This window comes from Canis lupus, chromosome 18 (assembly GCF_003254725.2).
Source record: "Canis lupus dingo isolate Sandy chromosome 18, ASM325472v2, whole genome shotgun sequence".
In the NCBI taxonomy this organism is placed as follows: domain Eukaryota; kingdom Metazoa; phylum Chordata; class Mammalia; order Carnivora; family Canidae; genus Canis; species Canis lupus.
The window spans coordinates 11,686,460-11,701,420 of NC_064260.1; the positions used below are offsets into that span (position 1 = coordinate 11,686,460).

General features: G+C 37.5%; 1 gene segment (V, D, J or C); it reads left to right on the forward strand.

Annotated features, from left to right (window-relative positions):
• The first annotated feature begins 6,006 nt into the window (after window positions 1–6,006).
• On the forward strand, window positions 6,007–13,436 carry LOC112661454 (T-cell receptor gamma chain C region DFL12-like). The segment is given in 4 exon segments: window positions 6,007–6,021; window positions 7,204–7,564; window positions 11,048–11,095; window positions 12,961–13,436. Coding segments are annotated over 4 exon segments (567 nt in total).
• Window positions 13,437–14,961: the final 1,525 nt, after the last annotated feature.

Here is a 14,961-nt window from a genome sequence, read left to right on the forward strand (position 1 = left end):
AGAAAAAAAACGAAAAAAAAAAAAGAAGAAAAAGAGAAAGAAAAAGAAAGGAGAAAAAAAGGGGGTAGGGGAAGGAAACAAATCAAAAAACAAAAACAAAAAAAAAAAAGAACCACGGGGAGTATCTTCTGATTCTGTGTACTTTAAGTCCCTTGGCTTCCCCTGGAAGTTGTCAGTCCGTCTAGCTGGTCTTCTGGGGGAGGAGCCTGCTGTGCTGATTTTCAGGTGTTAGCACTTGGGGGAGCTGCTCTGCCCCTGCCTGGTGCAGAGCTCAGTGGGGGTTGTTTACCCTGTGAGGCCCCAGGAGCAACAGCCCTAGTGGTGGGGCCAGCTCTGGAAACCTGGATTCAGCCCCCGCAGGAACTCCGGAGCTCTCCCTCTGCAGGGCCTGGAGGCTCCGGGGCGGGGCCGCTGATGTGCTCAGCTGGGGCAGGAGCGTCCTCGCTGTCCTGGGCCCTCCCGGCCTCTGCCTGTCCCGGGGGAGGCGGGATCCTGGGCTGTGTCCCGGCGCCCTGTGCTCCGGAGCCTGCGCTGGTGGATTCGCGCTTCCGCCCCGCAGCCCCCTCCACGGAGCCGCCCCTGAACCCCCCCCCGAGCTGCTCCCGCCCCGCAGCCCCCTCCGCGGAGCCGCCGCCCGAGCCCCTCCCCGAGCTGCTCCGGGTCCCGCCGGTCCCGCCGTGCGCGCTGCAGCCCTTAGGGAGCTCAGGCGCACTCTCCCGGGGCGCAGGTGTCTGTTACTGTCCCGGGGAGCCCGAGGGCATCCCCGCCCTCCTGGGTCCTGCTCCAACTCCCCGCGAGCCCCTTTCCCCCGGGAAGGTCGGTGCAGCTCCTGCTTCTCGGGGACGGGGCTCTCCTGTCCTGGGGACACTCGCCCCGGCCTCAGCCCGGCTCCTCGCGGGGCCCCTCCCCCTTGGAGGCCTTTGTTTCTTTATTTCTTTTTTCCCGTCTTCCTACCTTGATAGCAGCGCGAACTCTTCTCACTGTAGCATTCCAGCTGTTCTCTCTTTAATTCTCAGGCCGAATTCATAGATTTTCAGGATAATTTGAAGGTTTTGTAGGTAATTTGGTGGAGACAGGTGATTTGGGGACCCTACTCTTCCGCCGTCTTGCCCCTCCCCCCCCAGCAAACATTTATTAAGGACAGTTTTGGTGCTGGAAGCTAAAGGTAAAAGGGTGATCAAGACACAGTCCCAACACTCAAAAAGCCTCTAGTCTAGAGGACAACTGTTCTGGATTGTGGTCATTGGACCACCTATTTTTCCACTTGTAACTTCCATGGACACAGAATGTCTTGGATTCATGAGTTCTTTTGTTTTCTTAATTTATATAAAAAATTACTTATAAAATCCACATATTTGGATTTGGTAGAAGAATTTGATAAAATGGACTGAAACCATCTCAGTAAAGAGAATAATAATATTAGCTAAGATTTATTGAGGACCAGATACCATGTTAACTAGTTCCAGTGCGTTATCTTATTTCTCAACAGCCCTATACAGAAAAGTCTCTTATTGCATTTCACAGACAGTGAAACTGAGGTTTGGAGAAGGTCAGTTATTTGCCTAAAGTCACATGGCTAGTTACTATGGCAGAGAGTGGGATCCAACAGAGATTTATCCATTCCAAAAGGCATGGTCTAGACTATTAAGTGATACTAAAAACAATAGACCATGTTTTTATATTCTGATATTTACTGTTCTGTAGCCTGAATTTTTAAATAGATAGTTTAGCTGAATTCTTTATTAGTAATAGCTCATAATTTGTATTACTACTCATGTGGAAAAGAATGCTTCTGCTTCTAATCATGCCACTAAAATTGACTCTCTTCTCTACACAAGATCAAATAGGTCATGTAGAATATGCATTTACTAAATTCTCACAATGTGCATCCCTGGGTGGCTCAGTGGTTGAGCGTCTGCCTTTGGCTCAGGTCATGATCCCGGGATCCTGGGATCCAGTCCCACATGAGGCTCCCTGTGGGGAGCCTGCTTCTCTCTCTGTGTCTCTCATGAATAAATAAAATGTTTAAAACAAAATAAATTCTCACAATGTGATTCTTATGGTATTTTTTATAAAATGACAAGTCTTTTTGACACCTTTGTATTCAATCTTCTTTCTGGAAGAAAGAAGAATTTTGCTGGAAATATTGAAGCTGATGGAATTGGAGTAGTTGTACCATATGCATGATTCAATTACATAACTCAGAGCAGCCTTCCCACTCATGCTGGGGCAGTTGCAGAAAGACCAAACCAAATGGAGTCCTCTGGTGGAGCAGCTCAGATTGTAAATCAGCTCAGATTGTAAATCAAAACTGCTAGATATTTTCAAGTCCAAAGGAGCATTCTTTTAGGAATAAATACATTAAGAGATCATCATTAAAATTTCAGACTCTATAACAACTCGTCAGGTCTACTATCACTTGGAATTAGATTTGGAAAGAGCTTACTTTACAATCAAACAAGATATCCACCCCTTAATGTATAGAAATAAAATAATATCTGTAAAAATATTGAACACTGATATAGTATATACTCAAATATATTATTTCTATTTTTGTTCCTCTTTGAAAATTTTAAAGAAATAATAACTATAAATTACACTCTAATAAAAAAGTGACATCAGAAGAAAACTCTCCAAAGCAAGAGTTTAGACAGTTCAGGAAAATGGAGAGAAAAGGTAAAATCATCATCTCTAACACTTGTGAGTGAGATGAGAAAGAGAGAAGAACCAGACTAGGCAGAGAGGAGTCAGTTCACATCCACTCTTTAAAAAAAAAAAAAAAAAAAAAAAAGCATTATTTATTATTTATTTTAGAGAGAGTGAGAACAGGGGAGAGGGGCAGAAGAGAGGGAGAGAGAAAAAATCTAAAGCAGATCCAGTGCTGAGCTTAAACCACAGCTTGGTTTCAGGACCCTGAGATCAAGACCTGAGCTGAAATCAAGAGTTAGGCTCTTAAATGATTGAGCCACCAGAGGCTCGAGTTCATATCCATTCTTGACGATGTTCATGTCTAATGGGATTATGCTTAAGTTTCATCTTTGTTTAATGTTAGCAGGGTCCATTTTTAATATATTTATATAAATACTGAAAAAAATATAGGCACAATTTTAAAAGAGGCATCACAGGGGTTTTTTGTAAAAGCTTTTCAAACAGTGGGTTGTTTGACTGGAGCAGAATCAAAGTGTTTGGTCCTGGCACAAAGCTCATGGTTACAGGTAAATTTCTTTACATTCTGCCCTATAACTAGGGAGGGGAGGCAGATTATACAGGGGTTGCGGGCGAGGTGCTGGTGGTGGCTCAGAATTCTAGGATTCAATCCCAGTTTGGCCAGAAGTAGCAGCAGGATACTTGGAGAGGTTAGTGACTACATCCTAGTCCTTTAGCTAATTAGCTAAAGCAACTGAAGTTCCTTAAAAAGTGTAGATGTTAATTCATTTGGGATTTCTGTGTTGAAAGTTTTGTAAAGAAGTTTGTATATCTTATTTATTTGATTTCAAAAATAACCAATGGTCCCCCCCAAAAAAAATAACCAATGGAAAAGAATGAACAAAAAACTGTTTATGCAATATATTCAAGAATATCATAAGGTAGGGGTTTTTTTTTCCCCCTGAATTCAGTTTGGTAAATTTGTTCATTCTTCATTAGCCTTAAAGATGAAATTTTGCCTGAATGAGGGAGAACATCTCACAGGAATATTTCTAGAGCACAAGGTCTTGTCAAATAATAAAAATATTTTATATTTTTAAGATTTTATTGATTTATTTGAGAAAGAGAGAGAGAGAGAGAGAGAGAGAGAGAGGATGAGCGGGGGAGGGGCAGATGGAGAAGGAAAAGAAGCAGATTCCTTGCTTAGCACAGAGCTCCATGTGGGGTGACCCTAGGATACTGAGATCATGACCTGAGCAGAAGTCAGATGCTTAACCAACTGAGCCACCCAGGTGCCCCTCATATAAAAGTTTTCAAATAATTTTAACAAAGGTGATAAAACATTGAAAACATGAAAGAAATGATGTATTTAGTTTTCCTTAGTGGTTGTGATCATGGACACAAATGAATTCATAAACTGAAAACTAAGTTTCTGGTGTTCTTTTTTCCAACTCACTACATAAGCAATGTAAAGTCTAGCAATCAAGTTTAATAATGGTGACACATATAATTCATGAGGTCCTACAAAAATGTCTTCTAGGAGAGTGTAGTGCAGAAAAAAATATGGATTGTGAACCTAGATCTATCATTTTCCATATAATCATCCTTTAACAAATGCATTTTGATTCACTTCTCATTGCTTTCTTAAAATTATAAAAATAATACATTACTCATTATTGAAGAAATTGGAAAAGAAAAAAATTAAAATTTTATAGTGACACTTGTTACTGTTAACAATTTGGATTTCCATCCACTCACTTTATCAATGTAACAACAATATCAAATGAATTATGATAAGAGTATATGAAATTAAATACGGAAATAGCTATCGTTAAAATTGGGAAATGATCTGTGATAAAGAATGTCCATTCTTCAGAATTCAAATGACCACTCACTGGAGATCTTTATGATATCAAGAGTACAGAAAAATATATTACTAATTACCATCTAGTCTGAGGATCATTTTAGAACAAATTAATTTTGGAATACTTCAGTTTCTAAGACTCATTGTCACCTGCTTCTAAAAATGATGAGAATGTAGCAGGCACTGTCTCAAATATTATTAGCCTGAATATAAGGTTATCTCTCCTTTTTAAGTGGAAATATTCCAGACATAAAGGAAAAAGGAAGGAGGTTTTGCAACTTGAGTATATAAACGTATAACGATCCAGAAAAAAGTCAAGTATTCACTTGTATATTTAATCTCTTAATTGAATTATATCTAAAAGTTAAAAATTATATCAATACGAACATCAGTTGAGAAATACTGCTTTTTTTTGCCCTCAGTTTCATTAGAAAATTTTGCTCTATCTCTTCACATGCATCTCAGACTTTAGAGAAATTTCTGCCTTATCTTAAGGTCTGAGTGTCTGCTTTGGGATCCCCTTATGATGTCACTGGATAGTCTATCTGAAGACAAAATTACCCACTTACAAAGTTTTTTAAAAACATATTTTTTATTTACTTTGGTATTCTATATTTTGCAATGTAAGCAGAACATGCAGAGACTTTCATTCCAGGTAATATTTATCAAATCCATATTAAACTTCTTTATTGTCTTTTACTAGCTCTACCTCTAAAACTAGCATTGAGTTTATTTCAGTTGATATCTTGTCAAGTAGTATTGTTTGTATAGTAGAGCATTAGAATATGAGAAGCTAAAACAGAAGGCAACTTCTGTTTCATGAGGTATAATGTTGGGAAAGAAAGCCTTACCTTATGGTCTGGCATTTCAGTGTGTTGGAACTACACATGTTTTGTGTCTATATCACAGAGTGAGATTTGGAAGCATCTTCTGCCACTTTTTATGTCATCTTTGAGATAGACCTCACCAAACTATGAAGCTCTGGGGCAGAAAAAGAAACAAGCTCTGATGCACAAACTATTTTTCACTTATTTATTGCACAAACTATTTTTCACTTATTTATTCTGCATATTTCCAAAATCTATTTGAGAAAACTTAAAATAAAATACACAAGTAGAGTTAGGCCATGAAATAAAAATATAAGATCAAAAGCACTAAGGAAAGCAGAGAAAAATGGCCTGTGACTATCTAGCAAGAAACACAGAGTAAAATTTTATGTTCAAAGGTATGAGAAAAATATGGAGTACATACTTTATATTATCTGAGAAAATCATGCACACCAAATCTTCAAATATGTTATGTTTTTCCCACCATAAAATTAGAAAAGGATTTCTCTAGAAGAAATGTGAAGTGAAACAATGGGCATTGGCTTCCACAGCCATTTTGTAAAATGGAAGAAATGGTCTTTAAACAAATGCATTTCATGCTGTCACTGTGTCATTGCTATGGGCACCATGACATTTAATGTCATTCACAGATAGTGACCTCCAGCAGACATGGCCAGACACCAAGTTTGGCTTTCATGCTCATATTTACCAAAAAAAAAAAAAAAAAAAGTTTAAACTTTTTAACTATAGTTACAACTTTAAAGTTAGAGATGTCATAAATTTGAAATTCATATTCAAATATGAAATATCCCTATTTATTTATAAAAGAAAAATAGAGAACAATGATATCAACACCAATATAAAAATTGAAATATTACACTTGTACTTGAAAATGTACTTGACATTTGGTAAATTTCCATAGAATTCACACTGCTGCATCTTAAGAAAATACAAATAACTCAGGCAATTTAACTCCAATATATTTTATGATTATGCAAATGAATTTGTATAAATGTGTTAGGCTTATTTATTTTTGAATATGCTTTCTATTATACGTATTATAAAAATGATTTTGGCCATAAAATAACTGTTAATAAGTTTTAAAAAGAATGTTGAAGGAAAAACCATGTAATATAGCTACCCAAAATATAGGCACTAACCATATATAATCAAATACACTATTTTAATGCTCAGCTAATATTCCATTGAGAAAATTGTGGAAGTTCAAGATTCATTTCATGCTGGAAAGAATAAAATATCAAGAATCTAGCTAAACAAAGTAACAGGAGGTAAAATCAATGTGTTACCATCCAGAAACTTTTCAATTTCATCATTTGATTTTCATTTATTTACAATAATGAATCAGAAGTATTCCTATTAAAAAAACACACCAAAGTTTCTAAGATGAAAATTAGATTACTTAATATATTGACTAGAGGCTAACATGTAAATATCATGTACTATTGAAAAAATTAATCTCTTTTATCTAACATGCTTTTAAATTAAAAATAAAGTATATGATTGGAGAAACATACAGTATCTTACTATTATAATCAATATTTGAAGATTTAAAGGTCAACTTGTTAGATTGTCAAGTACGTGTTGAAGTACATTCCCATTCAAAAAGTGAGTGTATACTATTTTAAAAATCTCACATTTTAATCCAAACTCCACCACTTAATAGCTGTGACTTTGAGCAAATTTTTGACTTCTTGAACTGGTTTTCCCAATAAAAATAAGAACTATTAGTATCTCCTAACCCACTGTGGACAAAGGCCACGATAAGCCCTAATTCTATGACAAATTTCCTTCATTTCACTGTGGTTGGTGGTTCCAAACTACATGACATTTGTGTTGCTCTAATAGTGTTTTAATTGCTCTTCCACATCCCCCACAGATAGAAGCCTTGATGCAGACAATTCCCCCAAGCCCACCACTTTTTTCCCTTCAATTGCTGAAACAACACTTCACAATGCTGGAACGTATCTTTGTCTTCTCGAGAATTTTTTCCGTGATGTTATCAAGATAGATTGGAAAGAGAAGAGTGGCAAAACAATTCCACAATCCCAGCAGGGAAACACTATGAAGACTAAGGACACATTCATGAAATTCAGCTGGCTGACTGTGATGGGAGCATCAATGGATAAAGGATACAAATGTGTCATCAAACATGAGAGAAATAAAGGAAGGGTTGATCAAGAGATTCTGTTTTCTTCCCAGATAAAAGGTATGTGTATGTATGTGTGTATGTGTATATATCTTTTTTCAAAGGAAATACCCCGCCATTTTTTGTCAAATATTAATGAAAAGAAACAAATAGAAATCTTTCTTTAATGCTGTTACCTTTAATGGTTACATAAATGTCCTGCTATTTCCCCAGAGAATCAAAGTAGACTGGGCTTTGGAAAATATAGGGAAAAAGAAAAAGACAAATTCCCTTAGCCTTTCTCAGCCTCAGTTTCATCATCGAAAATTATGAAGTTTACAGTGGTGCTTTTAAGGTCATTATATGGACTAAATGAAAAAATACACATGAAAGCACCTACTAACCTCACACACCATAAATGTTCAGAAAAAGAGTCCACATTTGATGATCTTATTTGATCAAGAAACAAAAACAATTATACATTTTTGGGGAATGTTCTATTCAGAAGTCAAAGTCTCTTTCATTTTAATCTAGTCTAACCAGGTACTACCCATCAATGAGTGGATTACAAAAATACTATTCATTTGAGGGAGCTGGATCACAGTTCAACAAAAATAGTAATTTGGTTGCTGAGGTTTAAGTTTGTCTTGAGTTTCTCCGATTTGAATTTTATATACCACCCTAAGGTGAAATTTGGTAAATAAAGATTGGGTGAAGCTAACGTGTACAAAACATTCTTCCATTTTACACAATGAGTATATTCTTTACCATTGGTAAATGCTGCTCAGCACACATTTCTTGCAGTTCTAGTGTGTGCCAGGCCTGGAAGGGATGCAGGATGAACTACTCTCCCAAGGAGGATCACCATAGTAGAGAGAATATACTTTTCCTAATCACTCAGGGTCACTTGTGGTTCAGGCACTGAGACTCAAACTAACCTCTTTGGTAGAGATACTGGACATATTTAGACAGTGTGGGTAGATGGCTGAATGTGCCCTGGCCCCCCTGTGCTCTAGTAACCTCTAGACTCAGGAGTCAAGTCCTGAGCATGAACATCACAGACCAAGGCCCCAGAAGCCCATAAGAAGGAACCAATTTGTTCTTTTCCCTGTGTTTCACAAGGCCTTGGGAAGGACCAGAGGATAAACACTTAACCAAATATGCAAAGACCTTTGCTGTGTACCACTCTGGATTGCTGAACTAAATCTTTATCTTCTTGGATCCTTCATTTTTCCAGTGATCAAATTTAGAGTGAAACAATTATTTACTTTTTCTTTCTCCTGGCATTCGATGAACTGCAAAAATAGCGAAAATGCGTGGTTTTGAAAACATGACATGGATGCATTTATTCATATCTTTATTGTATTTATCCATATTTTCCTAGAAAAACTGGTATTAGATTACAAACAGCCCTAATTTTTTTTTTCTACACCTAGGAAACAGAGGAGACAAATGAGCAAAGCACAAGTTAATGTAACCACTGGGCTGAAGTCCTTTAGGTATTGATTTTTATAGTGATCAATGTAAAAATATAGTAGGTTGCATGGTGATGATTATCCAAAAAGGAGAAGTTCTTGTTTATGGTGTGTTTTACTAAGTAATTAAATTTTGAAAAGAATGTCTCTCAAGATCTTCTCATAGCAACAAAACTAATGAGACCATTTCTGTTAATGCCTTTCTACAGCAAATTTCTAATGCTATTGCTTGTAAGTTTTTTTGTTTCTTGAAGCACAATCAATGAAGTCATTTTGAAGAGTGAGAAACTAATCTGGTCCAAGTTTTCAACCAACCTTGGTTTAGAAAGTGAAACTAGGGATCCCTGGGTGGCACAGCGGTTTGGCGCCTGCCTTTGGCCCAGGGCGCGATCCTGGAGACCCCGGATCGAATCCCACATCAGGCTTCCGGTGCATGGAGCCTGCTTCTCCCTCTGCCTATGTCTCTGCCTCTCTCTCTCTCTCTCTGTGACTATCATAAATAAATAAAAATTTTTAAAAAAAAAGAAAGTGAAACTAGGTTACATATAAAGATTTAATTTGAAAAATCGTTGCCTTAATGTTTAAACTTCAAACAATACATGATGATAAGAGATTTTTATTTTTCTTTTGGTGAGCAAAGCCACTGTATGGAAAAGAGACTTTTAACACACTTAAAAGTCTGTTCTTGAAGATATTTTAACATCTAAAAATAATTATATGAACATTTTTTATTCTTTGGATTTATCCCAAAGCTTATAGCTCAGAATCACTTTTTAAGAACATACCAAAATAAGATTGTGTGGGGTGAATAATTTGCATAACAGAACCATATTATGTGCACAAGGACACATTGAGCAGAGAAAGGATAAAACAAAGCATGTTGGGATTCTCTTCCTCCATTCAACTGTCAATGATCTTTTTAAGGATTTTTGTCTTTGTATGCATGTTGGGTTTTTGGTTTTGTTTTTATTTTTGTGAGTTTTTTTCCCACTGTGGAGGAATACAATCCCCACCTCAGTTTTATATATTCAGAAAACTATGATTATCACTTGGTCAATCTTTCTGCCTCTGGGGAAAAAGTACAACGAAATGCTGAGCTTCTGTAATAAAAAAGACATTTGCTAAGAGTAATTAAGATACTGGAAGGGATGATATCTGAGAGTCCACAATGGTGGAGTTATGTGTGATTACTATGGATTGTTTTACAAGATACTTTCTACATGCTCTAGCTCATCTAAACCCCCATAATGGTTCTTTGAATGTTGGCTCTGCCAATAACTGGTATGACTCCCAAAAAGTTACTTAGACACTATAAATCTTACTTTTTTGAGTCTAACATGGAGTCCTCCAAAATACAATTCACACTAGTGTGACTAGAGGAACCGATGACATAATACATGTGAGCTTTTCACATACTGCGTAGCACAGTAATAATCACTCAATAGATATTGACTTTCATTAGTATCATTGGCATGTCCACAAATACCAGCACTTCAGAAAAACATGTGCAGGAGCTGGGGATACTGGGAACATGCATTATTTGTAAATGTCAGGCTGCTTTCTTTTGCTTAGGAGAATTTACCTATTCTAGGCTCCTTCCAAAATGTAAGATTCTGCTGTGGATTCTAGGGTTGGATGAATGCATTTTGGTAGCAATCCTTCATGTCAGCAGTGGGTGCTGAGAACTTGACAGCAGCCACTGTTTCTGGTTATTTTTCCATTCAACAAGTATTTATAGAACACCTCCTTTGCAGCAGGCACTGGGCTAGGAGCTCTAAGTACAGACGGAAAACAAGATAGTCTTAGACATTGCCCTTAAGTTGTGAGAAAAAAAGAAAAAATGAATCATTCATGAATTTCAACATTTTCATGTGCAGAAATAAAATATATGAATTCATCTACTGAACTACACAGGTCAGACAAATCATTTCTGCAATTGTGGAGCTCATATTAGTAATGGCTCTATCCTCTGTGTTGAATAATTTTATCCGTCAGTTGATCGATCAACCTATCAATCTATCCAAAGCACAGATATATGTCAATTAATGGATATGAACAATTGAATAATACTTGCTCTCATTTCCTTTAGAGCTCACTGCTATTACCTCAACAAAATATTCTCTGAAAGATAAAAATGGTAATTTTTTGTCTATGTTTGCCTTTATGTTATGCTATAGGATCTTTCACCCCTGATCAACTTAACCTTTGAACTCCCCTGGCTTCAGAATGGCTGAATCTTGCAAAATAGACTGAGTGATATTTGAAGTCAATTCATCATTTTTCAGGGGTCATGTTCACACAGTAAATGCTGACTTGAGTATGAAAGACTGTAAATTAGGGGTGCAGTGATGTGCTCTGAATTCTTTCAACCGTGGATTTCATTCACTTCTGTGTCTTTGCTCTTGCTGGTAGTTAATAACAAGAACTGACACTGAGAAGTTCTTGTGCAGAAGTGTTGTGCGGCATTGTGAGCGCATTTTGTTTAATCTCTTAATATTCACTGTGAAGGATTTTATTCCCATTTTGCAGATGAGGGCAATGACCTAAAGTTAATTAAGTCCCTTGCATCACACCACACAGTGAGATCTGAGGCTTCAACCCAGACCATCTGAAAAAAAAAAAAAAAAGGCTCACACACTTACTCATTTAGCTGACACATTGTAAGCACTAGTTTCTGGATCTTTCTCCCAATACATGCACCAAGAAACTATAAGAAGCTTTGGCTCTAGTCCTACTCATCTGCCCTCCATGTCCAGTATCAAGGAGCCTCTGGAAGTTAGCTAACATATTACCTGACCAAGGGCAAGGAGTTATGAGTACAGCACCACTAGAAGTCATTTTCCACACCAAAGGCTAATGATTCTGGAGTTCAGACTCTTTGGAGATAAACACATAAAAGAAATTTCCACATGAAAAGACTCAGCCTGGTTTGTTGCATAGCCAGTTATTAATTATTTCTTGATATCATGTATTTTCTGCAAAACCTCAAAGGAAAAAAGATAAAATTATCCTCTAACACCATAACTAAAATGAGGGTATTCAGGAAAGACAAGGGAGTAAGTTTGACCTCCTAAAGTTGAAGAGATTTTGGTTTAACTCTTTTCTTCCACTTTATGTTATTTTGTTATTTTTTAAAGTTTTTATTCAAATTCCACTTGGTTAACATACAGTGTAATATTAATTTCAGGTGTACAGTATAATTATTTAATATTTCCGTACATCACTCAATGCTCATCACAACTAATGCCCTTTTTAGTAAAACCTCCCACCTACTCTACTCTGAACACTACCAAATTTCCATTGATTGTACCCTTGATAGGAATCTCAGTAATGCACAAGATGTAGTGGTGAAGATGCTTCTAAATCAGCAATTCTTCTTTATATTTATGCTTAAGTCTTTGTTGCCAGGAGTATTTATTACACGTGGAGGTATAGATATACAGAGCAGGTAAGAATGTGTCCTTGAACATTATGTGCTGGGATTAAAATCTTGCTTGTGGTACTTACTAATTGTATGACATTAGGCAAATTAGTTCTGTGTCCTCAATTTATTTGTAAAATGGCAATTAAAATAATAATCTCCTAGGTTATTGAAAAATTAAGTAAGATTACAGCTTTTCACACAGACCTGTCAAATTAAATGTCTGGCATTTACTTAGTGGGTAAAGCATATTTGCTAGATTATTACTTACAGACATGGTAGAGATGAGGAAATGCTAAAAGCTAACTTTCAATAATGTTTTTTTCAGGTTAACTCATTCATCTAATATATATCCTTACTTTTTAAGACTTTGGAATGTTCTAAGTGAATTTCCCAGAGGTTGTTGATTGATTTGGCATACAAGCTGGATTCTGAGTTATCTGGTGGTGGTAGTGGTGGTGATGGTATGGGAACATCCCTTCAACCTGGGTCATCAGAAATGTATGATGTGACCCCTCCCCATTAATAAGTCCTACCCTTCCAAAGAACAGAAAGTGAAACTAATAAATGACCTTTTTTAGATCCCCTGCAGCTGCAGCTCATGAACACCTCTGCCTACTACACCTACCTCCTCCTCCTCCTCAAGAGCCTGGTCTACTCCGTCGTCATCACCTTCTATCTGCTTGGGAGACCAGCATTCTGTGGCAATGGGAAGAGTTCCTAACACATGGTGACACCAAAGGTCCCCTTTTCTCCATTGGCTATTGTGGCTAAAAGTGTCTGCTGAGGATCTAGTGTGGCTTTCTCTTATTTCAGTTCAAGTGTGTCTTTTGTTAGAGCCATTACTGTAGATTGGGTTTACAAACCACTGGGCACACAGAAACTTTCACTCTGTAGCAGGAACAAATTCCGCCATGACTTACGCATGGGGCCAGAAAGCCATCTCCGGGGCTTGAGCGCTGCTCTCTCCTTAACGTCCATCAGCTCCTCAGGCACTCGACAACCATGCCTCTGAGTTCAGCCAACACACAGCTTCCAGTTGCATCTCCTGAGGCTCCTTAACCAGATAATTGCCTCAAAGCCCTTTATTTTACACATCTGAGAGCTGCCGTCTTTGCTACCTGAATTTTGTACTGCTTTTCATGATGAGAACAATAAAAACAATCAAAAGTCTACTTTTGTATCTGTGTTCTTTCATCTGGTGCAATATAACTGAGAGTCCAAGGTAAGCAACAGCATGACAACTGAGCCTTCACATTCAGTGCTGGTTGTTATATTTCCAATTCTTGCCCTGAGATGGACCTTATAACGCCTTCTTTGAGACATTGGCCCCAGGGGAGTCATAGCCAGTGAAGGCCTAGGTTATTTCTCCTTCAAAGATCAGAAGAAAAAAAACAAAAAACAAAAACAAAGATCAGAAGATTCAGACTTACTTGGTTTAAGACACTCTGGTGGTGACTGTACAATATGTCCCATGACTGGTGGGTATGGTCAAAACTTGACCAGTATTTCACATGCACTATGTTTCTGATCTCACAAGAAACCCACGAGATCTTCACTAACACTGAAAAGGTAGAGTGGTGGAGGAATTAAGGGCTTGGATTCTTAACACTAAGTGCCTGGGTTTAAAATCTTGGTTCCATATCTATTTGAACTCTCTGTGTCAAAATTTTCCCATATGTAAAATGAAGATACATTGTGCCCTGTCTCCTGGAGCTGTGTGGATGGGATGAGTTAACTTTGCTGGGCACATGCCAGTCCTCAACATCATTAGCATCTACACTGGCAGTTGGCAGTTCCACTTGGGAAACAATTGATAACACACCTTCTCCTATACACTCACACAGACCTTCAAGGTATGCTCTAAGATTTATATGCAATACCATAGCACCATTTACAACAGTCCCAAATTAAGTCAAACACCCAATAAGAAAGAGAAAAAAATAAAATAAACAACATTGTATGATGGACTAGTATGTATTTACACAAAAATGTAGGTTGTTGGAAGAAATTGAAAATCAGAAAGTGTTGTTGAGGAGATGGCTGTCTGATTCAGTGAAGGAGTCTTGATGTTGGGGTCATAAGTTAGAGCCCCACATGGGTGTAGAGATTGGTGTGCAGAGATTGGGTGTAGAGATTACATAAATAAATAAAAACTTTTTTAAAGATTTTATTTATTTATTCATGAGAGACCAGCGAGAGAGAGAGGCAGAGACACAGGCAGAGGGAGAAGCAGGCTCCATGCAGAGCCTGACGTGGGACTGGATCCTGGGTCTCCAGGACCACACCCTGGGGTGAAGGTGGTGCTAAACCACTGAGCCACCCGGGCTGCCCAATAAAAACTTTTTTAAGAAAAGAAAGTGTTGTTGAAGAAATAGACATTATAGGACTCTAATAAAACTTTTAGAATATACCACATAGTTCCAAAATTTAAACACCCTAAAAATTGAACTACAAAATCTTACTTCAACCACTGTCTCTGCCTGCCCTCAACTTATAGGTTACACTTTTGTTTCTCACCCATCCTTCCGGTTTTTACTTAGGCAAATATGAATTATAGATATAAAAATGAATAAATGCAT